Raw genomic sequence first — 24,671 nt, forward strand, 5'->3', positions numbered from 1 at the left:
GGAACTCAGTCCCGAAACCTCGCCATCTCTCTTTCTCCCCAAGACACTCCTTAAACCCACCTCTTCGACCCAGCTTTTGGCCACCAGTCCCAATATCTCTGTGGCTCGGTGACACATTTTGTTTTATAATCGCTCCTGTGAAGCGCCTTGGGAGGTTTTACTATGTTAAAGGCGCTATATAAACACAAGTTGCTGTTGTTGTTCTACATACGCAATTGTTGCTGTTGGAGACCATGAGTGCACCACCAACCGAACCGGCAATGGGCGATACAGGATTATAAGAATCCCTATTTTCAGTATCGGAAGTGCTAAAATAAGGCAGCCAGCTCCACAATGTGGTTTCACAATAGCTCAATACTTTAGATGATCAACAAGATGCACCAGACAGCTAAAAAAAAATGCAGTTTGCTTTTGTTATTTTAACCCGAGCTGCTGCCCCCAGTGACCATTCTTCTTGTGTGGGTCTGGAGTATTACAGGATGTTGGACTGTGGGAGCAGGGGGTAAGGAGATGGCCATTGTTCCCCTGGTAGTGCACAGTTTATGTCGAAGTGCCTTCGGAGAAACCACTCACAGACACCACTCCAAAATATCACAAAGTGAAGACAATGTGAGCATCTGTTTTATTAGGGCCTGCCCTCAATTTAACATCCTAGTACTAGGTTTCCATTGGCCCATTTCATTCATTCTTTCCCCTGAATGTATCTACACACACATCCAACTCCAACAGGCTGAGTGGAAAGCAGAGACTGCCAATGAAAACATCCTTCAAACTTAAACCCTCTACGATTTACAGTTCGGAAGTACTTCAGCATTTGAAATAACGTGAAGGCAAATAAAGGCTTCAAGTGACCGGTTACATTCTGCAGCAGGGATGGTCCAGCGGGGCCAAGGTGTATAAAGTTATGAATGGCCTAGATAGAGTGGATAGGAAGGACCCGTTTCCCTTAGCAGAGGGGTCAACAACCAGGGGGCATAGATTTAAAGTCATTGGTAGGAGGTTTAGAGGGGATTTGAGGGGAAATGTTTCCATGCAGAGAGTGGTGGGGGTCTGGAACTCACTGCCTGAAAGGGTGGTAGAGACAGAAACCCTCACCACATTTAAAAAGTACTTGGATTGCACCTGAAGTGTCATAACCTACAGGGCTACGGACCGAGAGCTGGAAAGTGGGGTTAGGCTGGATAGCTCTTGGTCGGCCGGCGCGGACACGATGGGCCGAAATGGCCTCCTTCCGTGCTGTAAATCTCTCTGATTTTATGAAGGTGCTGGCCACGAGAGGAGAAAGACAGAATGCGAGGTGGAGTGCCAGTGAAGAGCTCAGCCACGATTTTTTGAGAGGTGAGATAGTGAAGCAGGATCTCTTTCTTCTGTAAGAATCTTGACAAAACACCAATGACCTTCACATTTAATATCTTGCCTACCACTCCGTGTTCTTGATCCCATATCTATATAAAAAAAATGTAGACAAAGGGAAAAAAAAAACTTGGATTTATATAGCGCCTTTCACGACCACCGGACATCTCAAAACGCTTCACAGCCAATGAAGTACTTTTCAAGTGTGGTCACTGTTGTAATGTGGGAAACGCAGCAGCCCATATGCGCACAGCAAGCTCCCACAAACAGCAACGTGATAATGACCCGATAATCTGTTTGTGATGTTGATAGAGGGATAAATATTGGCCAGGGCACCGTCTCCCTGCTCGTCTTCAAAATAGTGCCATGGGATCTTTTACGACCACTTGAGGGCAAACAGGGCCACGGTTTAACGTCTCATCTGAAAGACGGCACGTCCGACAGTGTGGCACTCCCTCAGCACTGCACTGGGAGTGTCAGCCTGGATTTGTGCGCTCAAGTTCCTGGAGTGGAACTTGAACCCACAACCTTCTGACTCCGAAGCGAGAGAGAGTGTGCTGCCCACTGAGCCACTGGCTGAGAGAGGACATCAAATCCCTCAGTTTCCTACATTACAAAGTGACAAGGGAATGTTGGCCTTTATTGCAAGGGGGAGGGGTGGAGGGGGGATGGAGTATAAAAACAGAGAAGTCCTGCGTACAGTTTTGGTCTCCTTATATAAAAGGAGGGATATACTTGCATTGGAGACAGTTCAAAGAAGGTTCACGAGGTTGATTGCTGAGATGAAGGGGTTGTCTTGGAAAGAAAGATTGAGCAGGTTGGGCCTATACTCATTGAAGTTTAGAAGAATGAGAGGTGATCTTATTGAAACATACAACATTCTGAGGGAGCTTGACAGGGTAGATGCAGAGAGGATGTTTCCCCTCGTGGGGGGAGGGGGGGGGGGGGAAGAAAGAAAGAAAGAGTGAATATAGTCTCTGATACACTCGTAATAAAAGATGAAGCTGAGTACTGTGAGCAGTGAGTAAGTGTGACCTTACTCCTTTAACAAGACTCCAGAGTGCAGGTACCTCGTGGGTGGCCTGCTTATATACTGTGCTCCCAAGGGATGCTGGGATCCCTTGGGACTCCAACTGGTGGGCCCTCTGGTGGTGGTGTGATACAGGTTGAAAAGGGTTAAGTACATAACAATCTCAGAATAAGGAGTCGCCAATTTAAAACGGAGATGAGGTGGAATTTTTTCTGAGGGCCGTGAATCTGTGGAATTCTCTACCCAGAGCGCTATGGAGGCTGGGTGATAAGGGAGTCAAGGGTTATGGGGAGCAGGCTGGGAAGTGGAGCTGAGTCCATGATCAGATCAGCCATGATCTTATTGAATGGCGGAGCAGGCTCGAGGGGCCAAATGGCCTACTCCTGCTCCTATTTCTTATGGTCTTATGTTGTTAGGTGACTACACTTCAAAAAAGTGGTTGTAAAGCACTTAGGACATCCAGAAATCATGAAATAGCTATAGAAATGCAACTCTGTGTTGCTGTGTCCACGGAACGATGCAGTGAAACCTGCCCAGGAGGAAACATTGAAAATTCACCTTGACTGAACATACACACACTTACTGTGAGAAAGACACGGTGGTGGGTAAAGCTGCACATCAACCATACCTGATGCAACAAGTCCGTGTTTACTAACAGCAAAGGGCAAACAGGCAAGGCATTTCCACTGTCGGCCCACGGGATCAAAGCTCTCCACACTGCGGAGAACCACTTTGTCATCTTCCCCTCCAACAGCAACGATCACTTCGCTGGTACCTGGAACAGAGAATGGCAGGCGCCGCCCTGAAGCTGGACCATTAAACCAACAACTGGCATAAAGACTTGCATTTATATAGCACCTTTCGCAACCTCAGGACATCCCAATGCATTTCCTAGCCAATGAAGTACTTTTTGAAGTGCAGTTACTGTTGTAATGTGGGAAACGTGGCAGCCAATTTGCGCACAGCAAGCTCTCACACACACAAATCACGACCAGATAATCTGTTTTAGTGATGCTGGTCGAGTGATAAATTGTTGGCCATGACAACGGAGACAGCTTGCCTGTTTTTCAAAAATAGCCATGGGTAGACAAGGCCTTGGTCTAACGTCTCTTCCTTTCATGCTGGCACTGGGAGTGTCAGCCTGAATGATGCGCTCAAGTGGGACTTGAACCCACAATCTTCTAACGCAGGAGAGAGAGTGCTACCCACTGTGTCACAGCTGGTACGCTCCCCTTCACTGAGTTTATCGATATGGGGAGGGGGGTTGGAGGAGAGAGAGAAAGCAATGAATACAAGGAGTGTCCATTAAGGGTACGGTAGCCTAGTGGTTATGTTAATGGACTAATGCTCCAGAGACCAGATCCCACCACAGCAGCTGGGGAATTTAAATAAATGTGAATGAATTAATAAAATGAGCAGCTCATGCTGTTGGTAGCCCTCTCCCTCCCCACACTGTACGGTTAGGGTTAGGCATGAAATGCATTCCAAACCCTCTGTACGGCAGCACGCGCCCTGGTGTACTCCACAGCGGAGTACAGCTCTCCAGCATGGCTATCAAGTGTCAAATCTGTTGATGTCCAGCTGAATTCTGAGATTTATCACCGGTACGCTTTTATCGACACCAACACCTTGGCTGCCCGTGCTTGCAAACATCGCACCACCACACCTACGCTGTGAATATACAGTCTCCAGAGAATACACCAGCAAAGACATGCCAATCCAGAGCGACTTGAACAACCGACCACCAACCCGTCTCAAATCTAGACGGCCATTTTGGACTATCGCCCAAGCCCTTCAGCGATCTCCCCTCGGCTTTGATGACCGACAGCAAAATGCTTGGAAGAACTGCGACATATGGAATGGATTCCCTATGGAGGGCCCCACAGTACAACCTGAAGGATCAAACCTTCCTCTTAAACACTGGACAACCATCAACCGCCTCAGAACTGGTCTCGGTCGATGGTGCCACCTTCTACATAGGTGGAAGATTAAAGCGTCCCCATCATGTGACTGTGGAGCTCCTAATCAGACCCTGGAGCACGTCATTAAACACTGCCCTCAGAGGGGATTCACAGGCAGCCTACAAGATATCCACGCAGTTACATCGCAAGCTTTGGCGTAAATATCCAACTTGGATACTGAGGTTTGATTTGCTACAACCATATGAAAGAAATTCAATCCCTGAAAGCAAGCCCAGGGTGAGGGCCATAGTCAGCGCCTGAGAGAGAGGACACAGATGAATCCTCAGCCATCATTCACACTGTGCTGCCAAGTCCACGTGGGCCAGATATTGGATGCAGTTTGAGCATCTTACACCGACTACATTGGGCGAGTTGAAGGCCAGCGGGTGGTAAATTTAGCACCAACACTCCGGCAGCTTACAATCGATTGACCTTTGGCTCAGGCGGGGTCAATCCCACAGAAGTCTCGAGATAATCGCCTCCCCCCCCTCCCCTCCCCTCCAGAGAAACACAGCAACAGGAGAAAGCACAATTACAAGCTGCACATTGCTCTTACAGGGAGCGGCAGCAATCTGCTGAGTGGACACCATTTGCTCCGTACTTTGAGTTCCTGCATCGGAATCAAGCACCACAGAAACAATATGGAGGTCCAAATACATTTTTGGGGGTGTGGGGATTGGAGGAAAGGAGGAAGCAGCAGCAAATTTAGCCACAGAACAAGTTGTCAAGAATGAAACATTTTTAAAAAACAGGAAGAAAATGTCCGATAGTAATGTAGCTCTGTTTAAAAACAAACTCCATTCCTCGCTGGATTGTGAAACAGGCCACCATGCTCTGTGTTTGCAACAGCCCAGCATCTTGACATGCGTTAGCTGCAGCTCAGTGGGCAACACTCCCGCCTCAGAGTCAGAAGGTTGAAGGTTCGAGCCCTACCCTAGGGACTCGGCCACAAAATCCAGGCTGGCACTCCTGGTGCAGTGCTGAGGGAGTGCTGCACTGCCAGAGGTGTTGTTAAACCAAGGCCCCGTCTGACCTTTCAGGTGGATGTAAAAGATCCCGTGCCACTATTTCACAGAAAAGTAGGTGTGTTCTCCCGTGTCCTGGCCAATATTTATCCCTCAATCAACATCATTTTTAAAAAAAGAGCACGCTATTGTCTGGTCATTGTCACATTGCTGTGTATGGGAGCTTGCTGTGCACAATTTGGCTGCTGTGTTTCCCACATTACAACAGTGACTACACATCCAAAAAAGTACTTCATTGGCTGTGAGGTGCTTTGGGACGTCCCGGGGTTGTGAAAGGCGCTATATAAATGCAAGTCCTTACTTTGAGAAGTATGGGGCCAGGTAGCTGCAGCACTCACCAGTCGCTCTGCGAGGCCGGGTCCTGGGGCTGAAGAGCTCCCCTCGCCTGTCCTGTAACAGGAGGTAGTCCTTGGCTTCGGAAATCAATCGCTGGCAAGGGAGGGACTCCTGGATGATGCTCTGTGACTCGATGATGTCGTGGATGTAATAAGGGCTGATCAAGGGCAGACGGATGTGCTCCAAAATCTGAAAGGAGTTTAAAGTGTTACTGCAGTTTGCTAAAAAAATAAAAAGCCGTGCCAATGTGGCACTAAACATCACCCCGCCCCCGTCCCCCTCAGTTATCCCTGCGTCCACACCCCCCCCTCAGTTCCAGTCTGAAAGCAGATCAAGCAAACCTCTTGCAACAAAAAAGCAAAATACTGCAGCTGCTGGAATCTGAAATAAAAACAGAAATTGCTGGAAATCTCAGCGGGTCGGGCAGCACCTGTGGAGAGGAAGTAGAGTTAATGTTTCGGGTCAATGACCCTTCATCAGAACTGGAGAGAGTGTTCGGAAAGAACAGATTCTTAACCAGCACTGCAAGGGGGAGGGGAGGAAAGAACAAAAGGGAAGATCTGTGATAGGGTGGAAGGCAGGAGAGATTAGAGCGACAAAAGGGATGGTGGGCCAACTTGAGACGATAATGGCAGGAGTTAGAAAAAGGTTAGTCTAGATAGGGTGTGAATGGTGGGATACTGACCGGCTGCCATTAGAGACAAGGAGAGAAAATTACATGAGATCGGCGGGGGATAAAAAAGGGAGCCAAATATGGGCAGAGATTATGGTCTGAAAGTTCGAGACCTTGCTCAGGCATAATGGGCAGAATGGCCTCCTGTGCTGCACCATTCTCGGACGCGGTGATCCTGCTCACCGTTGGTCAGGAAGTGGTCCAACCAATTCAGCTCTGTTTGTTGCAACAGGCCGAGAGAGGTTTCAGCGCCACCTCTGGAGGAGGCAAGAACAGCAGGCAGTGCTAGCCTTTGATCTTAATGGCCTGGGGCTGTGATATCACTAAATTAACAAATGTATGTCCAGTGTCTACAAGAGGAACAGTCAGGCTGCCGGGCCCACAATTTAAGATTGAGGGGGGGGGGGGGAGGAAGTGTGAAAAATGACTGGACTGAGAATTTTTGAAGCATTAATCGTCTCCATTTCAATTCCAAAATGCTGTAATTGACTTGGTTCCAAGGGCGACAGTGTCCCTAACTCACCAGCTACACTGGGGACACCGTGGGCACAGCGGGTCAGATCACACGACAATCGCCTCCTTAACATAACAAATAGGAGCAGGAGTAGGCCATTTGGCCCCTCGAGCCTGCTCCACCATTCAATAAGATCATGGCTGATCTGATCATGGACTCAGCTCCACTTCCCCGCCCGTTCCCCATAACCCTCTACTCCCTTATCGGTTAAGAAACTGTCTATCTCGGTCTTAAATATATTCAATGACCCAGCTTCCACAGCTCTCTGAGGCAGAGAATTCCACAGATTCACAACCCTCAGAAGAAATTCCTCCTCATCCCAGTTTTAAACGGGCGGCCCCTTATTTTGCTGAGAAATGGAAGCACACGGACTGATGTATTGGAGAGGACTTGTGGAAGGGGGTGATGTGAGGAGAGAAAGCAAGTCATTCGGAGAATCTTGGAACTGTACCAAGAACACAGGAGATTGGTTGGTTATACAAGGCAAACCAAGAGATTTGTGTCAAGGAGACACAGTATGATTGCCAGCTTAAAAAAAAACCTTTTTGCTCAGAGGCTTAAAAATCTGGGTCTATTCACTTGAGAATGTGTAGTGATTGATAGAAGTTTATAAAAAATGCAACTTGTATTTATACAGCCTCTTTATCTGGTATGTTTCAATAAGATCACCTCTCATTCTTCTAAATGCCAATGAGTATAGGCCCAACCTGCTCAACCTTTCTTCATAAGACAACCCTTCATCTCAGGAATCAGCCTTGTGAACCTTCTCTGAACTGCCTCCAATGCAAGTATATCTTTCCTTAAATAAGGAGACCAAAATTGTACGCAGTACTCCAGGTGTGGCCTCACCAACACCCTGTACAGCATGGATGAGATTGTGTGTTGCTATTAATAGATTGGGGAAGACTAGAGGTGGTGTATACAGGTAATGCATGGGTAGGGCCACATTAGATGTTCAGGTAGTTCTTTTCCCATATGCCCGTACTTTTTTTTTAATAAATAGATTTTTTCATTTAAATTATGCAAATCGAATAAGTAACGTTGAAATCCAAAGTGTGCAATCTCTTAGCAGAAAGAAGGATATGCTGTTTATGAAAGGCCCAATCATTTGTAACTCTTTATTTTGATTTTATAGCACTGATGTGCAGATCTTGAGATTACTGGTAGATTAATCAGAGTTGTAATGGTTTAATGCTGGAACATTAAGATCTACATCAGCACAATCCAGTTGTACACAGGCCAATATTCAAATAAACCTCTGTGGGAATTTGATTAGTCTTTCTGAACACTGATTATGTTCGCGTGCAGGTTTATAAATCAGATCTGTAATCTCCAGACACAGACACACAGAGGCTGCACATACAACCGAGCGGTCTTAAAGTTCAAGCACCAGGCAACGTAAATCACTATGGCAACGTCCATGTTCATTGTCCTGGGTGATGACAGATGTCATCTTCAATGAGGAGTTAACAAGTGTGCCCTTCTGAAAGGGGCACAACAGATTCATTTAAAATTTGTTTAACTTAGTTATCAAATCAAATTAAATTGGGTTCGGGATGCGGGGGGGGGGGGGGGGGGGGAGGGGAAGAGGAGGAGATGTGCTGTGATGAAGCAATCCAGACCCTCACCGGTCGCGGAAGGCTGCGTGCTCCATCTCCAGGGACACCCTGGGCGCAAACGTAGCCGCGGAAGAGGCAGGCAGTCGGGCTGAACGACCCTCTCAACCACCCGCTGCCTGGACCCCTGGATGGTCCGGGAATGGGAGGGCCCAAATGTCGTCCTCCTGTGGGAATACAAGTTGTGAGGAGGATGCAAAGAGGCTTCAAGGAGATATAGACAGGCTAAGTGAATGGGCAAGAACATGGCCAATGGAATATAATGTGGAGAAATGTGAAGTTACCCATTTTGGTATGAAAAATAGAAAAGCAGAGTAATTTTAAAAACATTTTTTTTTAAATAAATGGAGAGATTGGAAAATGTTGGTGTTCAGAGGGACCTGGGTGTCCTTGTACACGAATCAGAGTTAACATGCAGGTATAGCAAGCAATTAGAAAGCAAATCGAATGTTGGCCTTTATTACAAGAGGATTTGAGTACAAGAATAAAGACATCTTACTGCAATTATATCGGGCCCTGGTGAGACTGCACCTGGAGTATTGTGTAGTTTTGGTCTCCTTTACCGAAGGAAGGATATACTTGCTATAGAGGGAGTGCAGCGAAGGTTCATCAGACTGATTCCTGGGATGGGGGGATTGTCCTATGAGGAAAGATTGAGTAGACTAGACCTATATTCTCTCGAGTTCAGAAGAATGAGAGGTGATCTCATTGAAACAAACAAAATTCTTACAGGGCTTGACGGAGATGCAGGGAGGATGTTTCCCCTGGCTGGGGAGTCTAGAACCCAGGGGTCACAGTCTCAGAATAAGGGGTCGGCCATTTAGGACTGAGATGAGGAGGAATTTCTTCACTCAGAGGGTGGTGAATCTTTGGAATTCTCTACCCCAGAGGGCTGTGGAGGCTCAGTCTTTGAGTATATTCAAGACAGGGATCGCTAGATTTTTGGATATTAAGGAAATCAAAGGATATGGGCATAGTGCAGGAAAGTGGAGTTGAGGTAGAAGATCAGCCATGGTCTCACTGAATGGCCGACTCCTGCTCCTATTTCTTATGCTCTGATAACCCCGGCCCCTCCCGATAACAAGCTACTGTGCGGTGTGTCCGGACAGCAGACAAAGGTGATGAAGTGGAGAGGGTGCAGGAGCAGACCCCCGCGCAGAGTGGAATGGCACAGAGGGGACTTCCGAGAGGCGGCTCACAGTGCGAGGGAAATACTGCCAAGGGTCCCCTCACCGATGGGAAATTCCATCCGAATGCCGGGGGGGGGGGGTGGGGGGGGGTTGTCAATTCGGACAGGATCGCTGAACACGCTCGAGCCTCCAGAACACACCTAGAGGAGTTGGGGCCGAGGGCCTCCTAGCACCTCGATGGCAATATCCCACTCCGCCTGCTGGTCAGCCCCTACCCCTGACTTGTGTCACCTTACCAGCCACACAAAGCCAGGCGGGGCTGGGCCGATGCAGATTCCTGAGCAGCCACTCCCGACGGGGGAGAACTCCAACTAGAGGCGACAGTGTTCCAGACCCGATCAGTTCCTGCTAAAGGAAAGGACAGGCAGCTCCGGCAGGGAGTGGAGGGCACCGCCTCACCATGCCGCTATATCTGCGTGTTCCGGAGGTGGAACGCCACAGCCTGGGCACGGGCGCCCACGGTCCCTAAGCAGGAGACTCCGGTCCACGGCACAGACCCAATGCTTCCTCTTGTCCTGGAAGAAGTCGATAACATTGCTCTAACTTGGTGACACTCCCGGGGGAAGGGGTCACTGTGATACCACAGCAGAGCAGCCTCTAGCCGACTTATGACCTGCGCTCGACCCCTGCATTCTCAGAGACTTCTGCCATATTAAAATATTGAAAGGATTATTATAGAAATCACGACATGCAGGCCGTGATCCTCATCAACGGATCCATTACAGACCCAATCCACATCCAGACCGGGGTCAAACAGGGCTGCGTCATCACTCCAACCCTCTTCTCAATCTTCCTCGCTGCCATGCTCCACCTCACAATCAACAAGCTCCCTGCTGGAGTGAAACTAAACTACAGAACCAGTGGGAACCTGTTCAACCTACGCCGTCTCCAGGCCGGGTCCAAGACCGTCCCATCCTCTGTTGTTGAGCTACAGTACGTGGACGATGCCTGTGTCTGCGCACACACAGAGGCTGAACTCCAGGACATAGTCGACGTATTTACTGAGGCATACGAAAGCATGGACCTTACGCTAAACCTCCGTAAGACAAAGGTCCTCCACCAGCCTGTCCTCACTGTACAGCACTGCCCCCCAGTCATCAAGATCCACGGCATGGCCCTGGACACCGTGGACCACTTCCCATATCTCGGGAGCCTCCTATCAACAAGAGCAGGGATCGACGATGAGATTCAACAATGCCTCCAATGCACCAGTGCAGCCTTTGGCCACCTGAGGAAAAGAGTGTTTGAAGACCAGACCCTCAAAACTGCCACCAAGCTCATGGTCTACAGGGTTGTAGTAATACCCACCCTCCTGTACAGCTCAGAGACATGGAGCATGTACTGTAGACACCTCAACCACTGGAGAAATATCACCAACGATGTCTCCGCAAGATCCTACAAATCCCCTGGGAGGACAGACGCACCAACATTAGCGTCCTCATCCAGGCCAACATCGAAGCACTGACCACACTCGACCAGCTCTGCTGGGCAGGCCACACAGTCTGCATGCCAGACATGAGACTCCCAAAGCAAGTGCTCTACTCGGAACTCCTTCACGGGCCAAAGATGAGCAGAGGAAATGCTACAAGGACACCCTCAAAGCCTCCCTGATAAAGTGCGACATCCCCACTAACACCTGGGAGTCTCTGGCCAAAGTCTGCCCTAAGTGGAGGAAGTGCATCCGGGAGGGCGCTGAGCAGCTCGAGTCTCATCGCCGAGTGCATGCAGAAAACAGGCAGCGGAAAGAGCGTGCGGCAAACCAGTCCCACTCTCCCTTTCCCTCAACAACTATCCGTCCCACTTGTGACAGGGATTGTGGCTCTCGTATTGAACTGTTTAGCCACCAAAGGACTCACATCAGGAGTGGAAGCAAGTCTTCCTCGATTCCGAGGGACTGCCTATGATGATGATGATGATGATGGAGAAATCACAGTTGGCCCGAGATACTCAGCACCTGAGCACTGCACACACACTGTAGCCTGAGAGAGATGCCACATTTTGCTCTGGTATTATTAATTTCGGTCAACTCATTAACATGCTGGCTACTCAACTGATACAGGCTTCACACCTGCAACCAAGTTTTTCTTCGCACAAATCAGGGTATTACATGCCAATGCACCCATGACAGGGAAGTTACATTTAGATTTGTTCTCAGGATATGGGCAGTGCTGACAAGGCCACATATACTGCCCATCCCTTGGTGCCCTGAAGGAGGCGATTATGGGATCTCATTCATTAACAAGACTTTCACTTCTATCACGCTTTTCACAACCACCAGACATCTCAAAGCGCTTTACAGCCAATGAAGTACTTTTGAAGTGTAGTCACTGTTTTAATGCAGCAGTCAATTTGTGCACAGCAAGCTCCCACAAACAGCTCCCCTGCTCTTCTTCGAAATAATGCCATGGAATATTTTATATCTACCGGGGGGGGGGGGGGGGGGCAGGGGGGAACTCAGTTTAATGCCTCATCTGAAAGACGGCACCTCCAACAGTGTCGGCCTAGATTTTTGTGCTCAAGTCTCTGGAGTGGAGCTTGAACCCCCGACCTTCTGAATCGGAGGAGAGAGTGCTACCAAGCACTGCTGACACGGAGCCACTGTTTTACAGATTGCTAGGCCACTTCAGAGCGCTTCAAAGAATCGTGTGGGATTGGAGTCACTTGTAGGCCCAGACTAGGTAAGGACGGCAGATTTCCTTCCCTGAAGGACATTAGTGAACCAGTTGGGTTTTTAAAACAATCCAACAGCTTCAGGGTCAGCTGTTTTTCCGGTTACCAGATTTATTGAATTCATTTTCAATCTATTCGCAGCATGGAACAATATAATTGTGGCCCAACAATCTTCAGCCAGTGTGAGAAGCTTATAAACTTACATCTGAAGAAACCCAGTTGAAAGCAAATCCTAGAGAGAGATCTCTACTAATAGTGCAATGTTGTTCCATGTTCTAAGACGTGAGATGTTTAAAGAGGGAGACCGATAGGAGGGTTGGAAGAGAAAGGGCGGGCAATTGAGAATTTAAAAAAAGACAGAACTAGTGAAATGGCAGAGCAGGTTCAAGAGCTTGCCTGTTGCTGGAAGTTAAATCGAAACACAGTTCATTCTTCAAGATCAACATAAGTGAAGGGGAAAAAAATTGCAGGGACATGGGGAAAGAGTGGGGGAGTGGGACCAACAGGATTGCCCTTCAAACGAGCCAGCGCAGATTCGATGGGCCGAATGGCCTCCTTCCATGCTGGACTATATGAAATTGCTCGCACAGTGAACGGCACAGAATTACATTACACAGAAATTACACCATGGACACACGCCACTCAGACCCACCAGGCCATGCTGGTGTTTATTCTCCACATGAGCAATGGTCCTAATCCCACGTGCCTGCCCTTTTCCTATATCCCTCCAGAAGAACATAAGAAATAGGAGCAGGAGGATGTCATTCAATAAGGTCATGGCTGATCTTCTACCTCAACTCCACTTTCCTGCACTGTCCCCATATCCCTTAATATCCAAAAATCTATCGATCTCCATCTTGAATATACTCAAAGACTGAGCCTCCACAGCAGAGAATTCCAAAGATTCACCACCCTCTGAGTGAAGAAGTTTCTCCTCATCTTAGTCCTAAATGGCCAACCCCTTATTCTGAGACTGTGACCCCTGGTTCTAGACTCCTCAGCCAGAGGAAACATCCTCCCTGCATCTATGCTGTTGAGCCCTGCAAGAATTATGTTTGTTTCAATGAGATCACCGCTCATTAAACTCTAGAGATTATAGGCCTAGTCTACTCAATTCTCCCCCCATCCATCCATCCATCCATCCCAGGAATCAGTCTGGTGAACCTTTGTTGCATTCCCTCAATGGCAAGTATATCCTTCCTTAGGTAAGGAGACCAAAACGGTGCACAATACTCCAGGTGCAGTCTCCATCTATCTAATCGGTTCTTAAACGTTGACCTGGTCACTAACTCCAGTTGTACATTCTGCAGCCCCGTATAGAAAAATGCTTCTTCTGCTCTCTGCCCTGAATCTCTTACATTTAATATCTTATAGCCACGTCCCCTCGTCTTAGAACCCCCCGGCCCCCCCCGCCTCCATCGACCCTGTCCCAGCTCTCTGTAAATGTTAAACATTGCCAGAAGGTCGCTACGTGAAGGGAGCAGATCAGGAGAACGCCCTTTACCTTCTCAAAGTTCTGTTTCCGTGACGGATCCTTCTCCAACCAGAGGATGACCGCCTCGAAGACCATTTCCTCCGTGGCGATGCTCAGGTCGTCGCTGGCGATGATCTCGGTCAGCTTGTCGGCGGAGAGCGAGAGGAACTCCTCCTGGCCGTGGACTACGCTGAAGTGGTGCAGGATGTAGTCCAGGCTCTTGGCCTGCAGTTCCACGCAGGAGTGGGCCTCAGCGAAGCAGTGGATGCCCACGCAGTTGGTCTCGTCCATCTGGCGCTCCATGAAGCGGCAGCAGGCCTGGCGCACGGGCGTAATGTCCAGCAGGTTGGCGGCGGCCAGCAGGGCCTGGACGTTGGCCCTGGTGACCAGCACGCGGGCGGTGTAGGAGTAGGCCACCAGCAGCCCCACCATCTGCGGCTCCACGCCATTGATGGCCACCCGCTCCTGCCGGGATTCCGCCAGGTCGGCCGAAAACATGGCCCGGAAGTAGGAGCTGAAGGAGGCGAGGACAATGCGGTGGCACGGGAATTCCTGGCCATCGCAACACAAAATAACATCGCAGAAAGCATTGTTCAAGCGCAGGCTGTTGAGTCCGTCCAGAACCTTGCCAGAATGCTCCGATTCGAGAAACATGTAGTCCTCGTACTCCAAGTGGTTGCCAGTGTCCTCAGTGATCGAGTCCATGTTCTCCATCTCCCCAAAATACCCCTGTCAAATTACAAAAGGGAAACAATATATAAAAAGCCAACAGGTCGCCCTTTGACAGTGTCCACCAGTTGGGTGGAGTGCAGAATGTTTCAGTACAAGGGGTGTTGCAGTTGTGTGAGGCAGATTGGTTGGGCTGGGTGCTCATTGCCTTGCCATCATTGTTCGTAGGTTTATGTCACCTTTAGGGCTGCTGACCAAGGACCGTGCGGCTCTTTGTCGGCCGGCGCGGACACGATGGGCCGAAATGGCCTCCTTCTGTGCTGTAAATTTCTATGTTTCACAACACCAGAGGATACCAATGCTAATAAATGGATCACAGAATCTTACAGCGCAGGAGGCCATTCGGCCCATTGTGCTCTTTAAAAGAGCTATGTATATCGTGCACTAGGCAATGCATTATTCTACTGCCAAAGGCTTGCGCAGAGCCCTCGCTCTGGTGGCATTCTCTCGTCTGAGTCAAAAGGTCGCGGGTTCAAGCACCACCCCAGAGATTGGAGCCCAGAATCCAGGCTGACACTCCAGTGCAGTGCAGAGTGAGCGCCGCACTGTCGGAGGTGCCATCTTTCGGATGAGGTGTTAAACAGAGGCCCCGTCTGCTCTCAGGTGGACATAAAAGACCCCTTATTTGAAGAAGGGCAGGGGAGTTCTCTCTGGTGTCCTAGGCTAATATTTATCCCCCAAATCAACATCACTACAAACGGATAATCTGCTCATTGTTGTTTGTGGGAGCTTGCTGTGCGCAAATTGGCTGCCGTATTTCCCACATTACAACAGTGACTACACTCCAAAAGTACTTCATTGGCTGTAAAGCGCTTTGGGACATCTAAAGGTCATGAAAGGCGCTATATAAATGCAAAGATGATGATAAATGCAAATTTCGTGTTTCTCTAACCCTTTTATGGACACGCAACTCAATGACTGCAACATCCTATTTTCAGCTGAAGAAATTTCCCTTGTTAATAAAAAAAGAACCAAAATGTCTGTGTGACACAAAACATCTCCCTCTTCCCTCAGTGAACGATCCACCAATACTCAGCAGCCTGCTTGGCAACATGGAGAGCAGTCACGTGGCAAGAATTGGGTGAGGTACCCGAGGGTTATCAGCTCTGCCCACCCCTCCACTTACCTTCAGGACACAATTGGGAGGCACAGTACAAGCAACTCGTGCTTTCTGAACAACTCCCTTGGCTGTCAGCCCAAGAGATAAGCTACTCAACTCCTTCACATAACTGGCTAGCAGCAACCTTTGTACATGAAACAGTTGCTACTGACTCTGCACGCTCCAGGGCACAGCTCTGCAGGCTCCAGGGGACACCGAGGGTTAATGGCTCCCTGAGTCAACTGCAATAAACGTACAATGAACTTGCATCAGAACTGGAGGCAGTAAACAGTTCGTACGTGCGCTCTCTTCTCCAATTACTCAAGTGGCAGCCAAATCAAATACTAGAAATACTCAGCAGGTCAGGTGGCATGTGTGGAGAGACACAGAGTTAAGGTGTCAGGTTGGTGCCCTTTCATCAGCGATCTGAAACATTAACCGTTTCTCTCTCCACAGACACCACCCGAGCGTTTCCAGCATTTGCTGTTTATATTTCAGATTACCAGCACCTGCAGTATTCTGCCTTTGTACTAGCTGACCAAGGTCAACGCAAGGGAGACTTTGGGATATACTGGAACTGATGAAAGGGTACCCAACATAAATCAGGAAACACCAGCTTGGATCAGTGACTAGGGGTGCAGCGAGTATTGCTGACTGTCCCAACAGCAGAGTAGGAGTGGTTCACTGTATGGTCCTAATGAGGCACAAATTCATCTGGAACCAACGTCAGTGGAGCAGGAACATCAGTCACTGTAGATCCAACAACTGAACTAACAACTTTCAGGACTTTTAACCCTTGCCCGAGTGAAACTATGTTCTCGGAGTTACAGTGTACAAGGGAAAATAATATTAGGGTTCAGAAAAGATGTACATCTTCGGAACACAATCGGGCACTGTTTCAAGACTTGGACAAGCAAACTCCCCAACTCAAGTTATCCAAATCCCAGGTCACTGCTGACCAACCTTTACTGAAGCAGCAACAGCATGGCAGCACCCTTACAACGGCAGAGGCTGGCACCATCTCCTTCTCACCTCTTCATTCCCATTTGTTGCTTTAGAATATCAGGCGAGGCGGCCCGCCCAGAAGCAGCTATTTTATGTCGAAAAGATCCCCCTGCATTATTAGCGTCTGCTGACCAATACCATGCACAGGGGCAGTGGATTCAAAGTAGATCGTTCACCAGTCTCTGGAGTGGAGCTTGAACCTACCACCTTCTCACTGAGGCCAAGGGTGACCACTGAGCCACAGCTGACCCTTAGGAAGTGGATGACCTCCACAGTTGCAGCTTTAAACAGAGAATTATGTATTGTTGTTCCCATAAGTTGTGGGTACTGTGGTTTGAAAAGCAGTTGAAAAGCTTAAGGCTCATAGCCAGAGAATCACCTGCAACGGCTTCTCTTCCCGCCCCCGCATCATTACCCCCAAGGATCGATCCTTGGCCCCTCCTATTTCTCAATTATATACTGCCCCTTGACAACATCATCCGAAAACACAGCATCAGTTTCCACATGTACGCTGATGACACCCAGCTCTCCCTCACCACCACTTCTCTCGACCCCTCCACCGTCTCTAAATTGTCAGACTGCTTGTCCGACATCCAGTACTGGAAGAGCTGAAATTTTCTCCAAATTAAATATTGGGAAGGCTGAAGCCATTGCCTTTGGTCCCGGCCACAAACTCCGTTGCCAAGCCACAGACTCCATCCCTCTCCTGAGCATCTATCGGAGGCTGAACCAGACTGTTCACAACCTAAGCGTCATATTTGACCCTGAAATGAGTTTCCGGCCACATATCTGCAGCGTAACTAAAACCGCCTTTTTCCACCTCCATAACATTGCCCACCTCCGCCCCTGCCTCAGCTCTTCTGCTGCTGAAACCCTCATCCATGCCTTTGTTACCTCTAGACTGGACAACTCCAACGCGCTCCTGGCTGGCCTCCCACATTCTACCCTACGTAAACTTAAGGTCATCCAAAACTCAGCAGCCCGTGTACTAACCCGCTCACCCATCACCCCTGTGCTCACTGACCTACATTGGCTCCCAGTTAAACAACGCCTCGATTTCAAAATTCTCATCCTTGTTTACAAATCCCTCCAAGTCCTCGCCCCTCCCTATCTCTAATCTATTTCAGCCTCACAACCCCGCAAGATGTCTGCGCTCCTCAAATTCTGCCCTCTTGAGCACCCTGATTATAAAAATCGGTCAACCATCGGTGGCCGTGCCTTCAGCTGTTTGGGCCTCAAGCGCTGGAACTCCCTCTCCGCCTCTCCTTTCTCCTTTATGACAGCCCTTAAAACCCACCTCTTTGACCAAGCTTTTGGTCATCTGCCGTAATTTCTTATGTGGCTCAGTGTCAAATTTATCTGTTTGTCTTAAAACACTCCTGTGAAGCGCCTTGGAACGTTGTACTACATTAAAGGCGCTATATAAATAAGATTTATTGTTGTAGTAGTCGCCCCAAGACTGACTCTGACATCTTCAGGACAGTCTCAGATATCACGGGACAGATCCAATGGGATATTATTTGCATCCTCCTGGCTTTAATTTTTCTTAATTCATTCTCAGGATGGTGTCATTTTTGGGCAAGCCCACCCTTATTGCCCATCCATAGTTCCCCCGAGAAGCTGGTGGTGGGCCTTGCTCTTGAACCGCTGCAGTCAGTGTGGATTTGTCACGGTTTGATACAACGGAATGGTTTTGCAGGCCACTGCATAGAGCTTAGAGTCGAGCAATACTCACAGCTCAGTCTGACAGCAAGAAGGGGCCATCGGATGAGGTACAGGAACAGACAAACTCCTGGAGCTGTACCCCAGTGCGACCCAGCACAGGGACTCATGATTCAGCTCTCCCTCTTGATGGAGCCCTCCTCCTATTGTCCTAACAGGAGAGATTGAGTAGACTAGGCCTATATTCTCTAGAGTTTAGACGAATGAGAGGTGATCTCATTGAAACATGCAAAATTCTTACAGGGCTTGACCAGTTGGATACAGGGAGGATGTTTCCTCTGGCTGAGGAGTCTAGAACCAGGGGTCACAGTCTCAGAATAAGGGGTCAGCCATTTAGGACTGAGAGGAGGAGGAATTTCTTCACTCAGAGGGTGGTGAATCTCTGGAATTCTCTACCCCAGAGGGCTTTGGAGGCACAGTCTTTCAGTATATTCAAGGCAGAGATTGATAGATTTTTGGATATTAAAGGGAACCAAGAGATATGGGGACAGTGCAGGAAAGTGGAGTTGAGGTCGAAGATCAGCTGTGATCCCATTGAATGGCGGAGTAGGCTCGAGGGGCCGAATGGCCGACTCCTGCTCCCATTTCTTATGTTCTTCCCATTAATAAAAGGGGTCTGCCTGCCTTAGCCAGGAATTGGCTGAGAGAATGTAATGGGAGGAACAGGTCACTTCCTGCCTGTATTGCTGGAAGTTGCTGAGCCGAGGTTGGGGGCCAGGAATCAGAGATAGGTGCTGTTTTCATAGAAAACAGAATAGGTGCAGGAGTAAGCCATTCAGCCCTTAGAGCCTGCACCACCATTCAATATAATCATGTCTGATCATTCACCTCAGTACCCCATTCCTGCTTTCTCTCCATACACCTTGATCCCTTTAGCCGTAAGGGCCATATCTTAACTCCCTTTTGAATATATCTAACGAACTGGCATCAACAACTTTCTGTGGTAGAGAATTCCACAGGTTCACAATTCTCTGAGTGAGTAAGTTTCTCCTCATCTCAGTCCTAAATGGCTTACCCCTTATCCTTAGACTTTGACCCCTGGTTCTGGACTTCCCCAACATCAGGAACATTCTTCCTGCATCTAACCTGTCCAATCCCATCAGAATTGTGTGTTTCTATGAGATCCCCTCTCATTCTTCTAAATTCCAGTGAATATAAGCCGTGTCGATCCAGTCTTTCTTCATATGTCAGTCCTGCCATCCCAGGAATCAGTCTGGTGAATCTTCACTGCACTCCCTCAATAGCAAGCACGTCCTTCCTCAGATTAGGAGACCAAAACTGTACACAATATTCAAGGTGTGGCCTCACCAAGGCCCTGTACAACTGCAGTAAGACCTCCCTGTTCCTATACTCAAATCCCCTAGCTATGAAGGCCAACATACCATTTGCCTTCTTCACCACCTGCTGTACCTGCATGCCAACTTTCAATGAATGTACCATGACACCTAGGTCTCATTGCAGCTCCCCTTTTCCTAATCTGTCACCATTCAGGTAATATTCTGCCTTCCTGTTTTTGCCACCAAAGTGGATAACCTCACATTTATCTACATTATACTGCATCTGTCATGCATTTGCCCACTCACCTAACCTGTCCAAGTCACCCTGCAGCCTCTTAGCATCCTCCCCACAGCTCACGCTGCCAGACTTCTGCTAATCGCCATTTAAACAGAACCTTTCCCTTTTTCTAGTTGGATACAAAACAGAAATATAGGGAGAGAAATCCAGACAGTGACAGAAGCAAACTGTCTTTTCCTGTGACGGTTATCTGTCCAATATTTGCCAGTCCTGAACGAGCTGTACCCCATACAGTTAGTAACCAGAACAAAAACAAATACACAACAGATACAGCCTGCAAGTTGCCACACTTATCAGTGCAAATAATGCCTGCAGCAGGTCAAAGTTCGAATTAAACAACATGACAGATCTGGGTGCAAACCCAGGACACAAATCTGAAAATGACTGGTATGAGGGAGACAAAGATTCATAGTGAAAGTACCGCAGGAGGGAAAGGGGTTCCAAAATGGGGAAGGAAAGTGCATTTGGAAGCTGCTTTGGTACAACGTTGACTGCAGCAATACCCAGCGACAGGAGGAAGTTTGGTCCACCCGGACAGCCCAGTGCTCCCGGCACTTCACAGGTTAATTTACAAGCTCCAAGACACCGGACTGCCACAGTATCGGCTGTTAATGGCAGTCTGCATCAAGATGGCAGCACGAGTTCATGGAGCAGGGCTCTCTCCCTCTCCAGCCGGAATGTATTTAATCATCTAGCTCATTCGTAGTAAAGGGGCAGAAACAGCAACGGCGCTGTCATCTTCCACTACAATGATAGCTTTCTAACAGAATGAGACAATTCAAAGCAAAAAGGACCACTGCAGCATCTGGCAAACAAAACTGGGCAGATACTGTTCTTCTAACACTGAGGACAATGTCACTGTCACATGGGGTGGGTGGGGGAAGAGAATAAATGTTAATCTAACGACACAGGCATCAATAAATACAATGCATTCGTCGGTATTGACGAGTGCAGCTGAACTCCGTTACCAGATCCCCAGTTTGGGTTGTGGACAATCAGACATGCAGAGAAAGGCAGTCTCTGCAGCATTCAATCCCGCTCTGTGCAACAGGTAAGCAGCACCTCTAGCCCCGTGCGCAATTGCCCTGCAGTTACCCCAGACCTGCCCTCCCCGGGCAGTGCACCCACCCAATTGCTCAATGGACACCTTTCGCTTTTGCAACGCGAGTGTACGAGTTGGGGTGCGGCGTAGTGGATATGCCAGGCAATAGCTGGGCTGGTGCGCTGTGTGAGAATCCCGGGAGCTGAGCCGCACCACCTGTCTGTCAATCACCCGCCCGCACTTACCTGGCTGGCTGCGCCGCGCAATCCAACTGCGCTCAATGCAACTCTATGCGGAAGCGGAAATCACCCGCCTCCTCTTATTTCCGCCAATTTAGCTCCACCCACTTTCACACACAGTTCCAGAGCCCACCTACAGGGGGACCTCTGCAAAAAAAAGAGAAATATTTGCATTTATATAGCGCCTTTCACGACCACCGGACGTCTCAAAGTGGCTTTGCAGCAAATGAAGTACTTTATGGAGTGCCGTCACTGTTGTAATGTGGGAAACGCAGCAGCCAATTTGCGCACAGCAAGCTCCCACAAACAGCAATGTGATAATGACCCAGATAATCTGTTTTTTTGTCAACTTGATTGAGGCCAGGCCACCGGGGCTCCCCTGCTCTTCTTCGAAATAGTGCCCTGGGATCTTTTACATCCACTTGAGGGAGCAGATGGGGCCTCGGTTTCATGTCTCATCCAAAAGACAGCACCTCTGACAGTGTAGCTCTCCCTCAGTACTGCACTGGAGTGTCAGCCTAGATTTATGTGCTCAAGTCCCTGGAGTGGGACTCAAACCCACAAACTTCTGACTCAGAGAAGAATGTGCTGCCCACTGAGCCACAGCTGACACTTGGAACTGAATAGGTACAGAACCTTGCAGCACAGGAGGATAAGAACAAGCCACAATCCAGTTACTAGTTGGTGTTGCATGTGATCCCCTGTCTCTCATAGAATCACACAGCACAGAAAGCGGCTCGACCCATCATGTCTGTGCCGGCTCTTTGAAAGCACGATCCAGTTAGTCCCACTTCTCCCCCGCTCTTTCCCCACAGACCGGCACATTTTTTCCCTTCCAGTATTTATCCAATTCCCGTTTGAAAGTCACTATTGAATCTGCTCCCACCGCCCTTTCAGGCAGCGCATTCCAGATCACAGCAACTCGCTGCGTAACAAAAATTATGTGCAAGAACACAGAAACAGAACATTCGGCCCATTTTGGTGTTTATCCTCCACATGAGCCTGCCGTATTTCATAAGAATATAAGAAATAGGAGCAGGAGTGGGCCATACGGCCCCTCGAGCCTACTCCGCCATTTAATACGATCATGGCTGATCCGATATGCCTTTGCATGTGCCTTTATTCTCCTTTCCTTCCACTCCCATCTTCTCCTCCTCATCATCATCATAGGCAGTCCCTCGAAATCGAGCAAGACTTGCTTCCACTCTAAAAATGAGTTCTTAGGTGACTGAACAGTCCAATACGGGAATTACAGTCTCTGTCACAGGTGGGACAGACAGTGGTTGAAGGAAGGGGTGGGTGGGACAGGTTTGCCGCACGCTCCTTCAGCTGCCTGCGCTTGGTTTCTGCATGCTCTCGGCGATGAGACTCGAGGTGCTCATCCCTCCTGGATGCTCTTCCTCCACTTAGGGCGGTCTTTGGCCAGGGACTCCCAGGTGTCGGTGGGAATGTTGCACTTTATCAGGGAGGCTTTCAGGGTGTCCTTGAAATGTTTCCTCTGCCCACCTGGGGCTTGCTTGCCGTGTAGAAGTTCGAGTAGAGCGCTTGCTTTGGGAGTCTTGTGTCAGGCATGCGAACAATGTGGCTCTCCTGTATGGCTCAGAGACACGGACCATATACAGGAGACACCTCAAATCGATGTCTTGGCAAGATCCACCCCTAGCTTGGTCTCAAATGGCCAAATTTAGTTTAATTGCATTCCTGTGAAGCACCTTGGGATATTTAACCACGTTAATGCAGGTTGCTGTTGCTGCATTGCACAGCCTCATAACATTCTGGGTAACAAAGTTTCCCCTGCTCTCTGTCCTAAATCTCACACATTTAATCTAATCTCGATGTCCCCTCATTCTCGACACCCCAATCAGTGGAAATAGTTTCTATCTACCCCATCTCATCCCTTCATAATTTCAAATAGCTCGATCAAATCATCCCATAATCACCTCTGCTGTAGTGAAAACAGTTACAACTGTAAAATTCTTTCTATTGGTATTTCCTCACACCAGGCAATATCTGAGTGAATCTGCGTTCCACCCTCTCTATCGTCTCAACGTCCTTAACAGTTACTGGTGACATTTACCATCCTGCCAGTGATAGAGGAAGGAATAAATGTGTGACAAGGCTTCAAGACAATACATTTGAACAAATGGTAATATTTCAAACAGAAAAGGTCAGAAATGCCCAGCAGGCCAGTCAGAAAGTAGAACAGAAAGAAAGACAGGTTCATTTATTGGGTGATGGTCCTTCAGAAAATGTTAAATAAAGTAAATATACAATATTGGTCATTAATGTAAATATACAATATTGGTCATTAATGTAAATATACAATACTGGTCATTAATGTAAAAAGTTACATTTTCAAATGAAAACTTAGAAATTGAATAATTTAATAAATAACTGTTATGTTTATATGTAAACACGCCCGTTACAATTTGCAGGATCACAGATTGCTTCAATGTATTTCATTTCACCAGATCAGCTCTTTGTAATTTCATGAACACAAATTTACATAAAGAAACATCCAAGCATTATACGTGTTGAGTGAAGTATAAAAGAATAAGTATTATGTACCAAATACTTACTACATGACTGTGATTAACATTTCTTCTAAATGTATAACAACCTTCAATTTAAATATACATTTCTATAAACATGTGTTAATTACATACAATTATTCTCCCTGTATGATGCTGCAGACCCATTGATTAAACAAAGTCTTTGTTGGTACTGCAGAGGAGAAAAATGTTTTAAACAGTACTAAATTAGCTCCCATGCACTCAGTAATTGTTTAAAAAATGTTAAAAATCAATTTAAATTGAATGTGAGATTCAGAAAGATTAATAGTTTATCTTTTTGCGAAGTAGGCTTAAGTTTGGGGTGCAGGCTATATGCAGCGGAGCTCTATACGCATGTCAATATGATTGTCATTTTCTGCTTTGTAAGCCACAGCCTCTGATGACGGATAAAAATGCTTCTGATAAAATGCTGGAGCAGTTTTAGCCCAGTTTGCGTGCCAATACATTTATTGTGATGTAAAGTGTTGTGCATCTGTAAAGCATGCACTCCCATGTTCCGCCACCAGGGAGCTCATCCCCTGAAGTCCCAAGGAACCCCAGCATCCTTTGGGAGCACTGTATATAAGCCGGCCCCTAAGGCCTGTTCCTCACTCTGGAGTGTCTTATTAAAGACTGAGGTCACTGTTACTTTAACCTCCCTGTGTGCAGCCTCATCTGTGTGAGGAACACAATAACTGGTGACGAGTCTACGAATCCAACGCAAAGATGCAGCAAACTGTGGGCATCCTGGAGAAGTTCTCAGAGGGTGAGGACTGGGAAGCCTAAGTCGAACGGCTAGACCAATACTTTATAGCCAACGAGCTGGACGGAGAAGGAAGCGCTGCAAAAAGGAGAGTGGCCCTCCT

At 48.1% G+C, this 24,671-nt stretch overlaps 1 protein-coding gene across 5 annotated transcripts in view; it reads right to left on the reverse strand.

Annotated features, from left to right (window-relative positions):
- The window catches only part of LOC139225838 (kelch-like protein 3), a 45,572-nt gene extending 24,272 nt beyond the window's left edge, over nucleotides 1-21,300 (reverse strand). Inside the window, exons 1-4 of one of the 5 annotated variants that reach the window (XM_070856691.1) lie at nucleotides 21,260-21,300; nucleotides 13,873-14,571; nucleotides 5,708-5,894; nucleotides 3,012-3,158 (exon numbers count right to left, since the gene is read on the reverse strand). In XM_070856691.1, coding sequence (XP_070712792.1) covers nucleotides 3,012-3,158; nucleotides 5,708-5,894; nucleotides 13,873-14,556 — 1,018 coding nt within the window. In that variant the 5' untranslated portion in view covers nucleotides 14,557-14,571; nucleotides 21,260-21,300. Of the gene's footprint in view, nucleotides 1-2,966; nucleotides 3,186-5,707; nucleotides 5,895-13,872; nucleotides 14,572-21,100; nucleotides 21,142-21,259 lie in introns of those variants that run through there. The other 4 variants (XM_070856689.1, XM_070856690.1, XM_070856687.1 and 1 more) reach the window with 4 other exon arrangements.
- Between the last annotated feature and the right edge of the window lie 3,371 nt (nucleotides 21,301-24,671).

This window comes from Pristiophorus japonicus, chromosome 15, assembly GCF_044704955.1.
Source record: "Pristiophorus japonicus isolate sPriJap1 chromosome 15, sPriJap1.hap1, whole genome shotgun sequence".
In the NCBI taxonomy this organism is placed as follows: Eukaryota; Metazoa; Chordata; class Chondrichthyes; family Pristiophoridae; genus Pristiophorus; species Pristiophorus japonicus.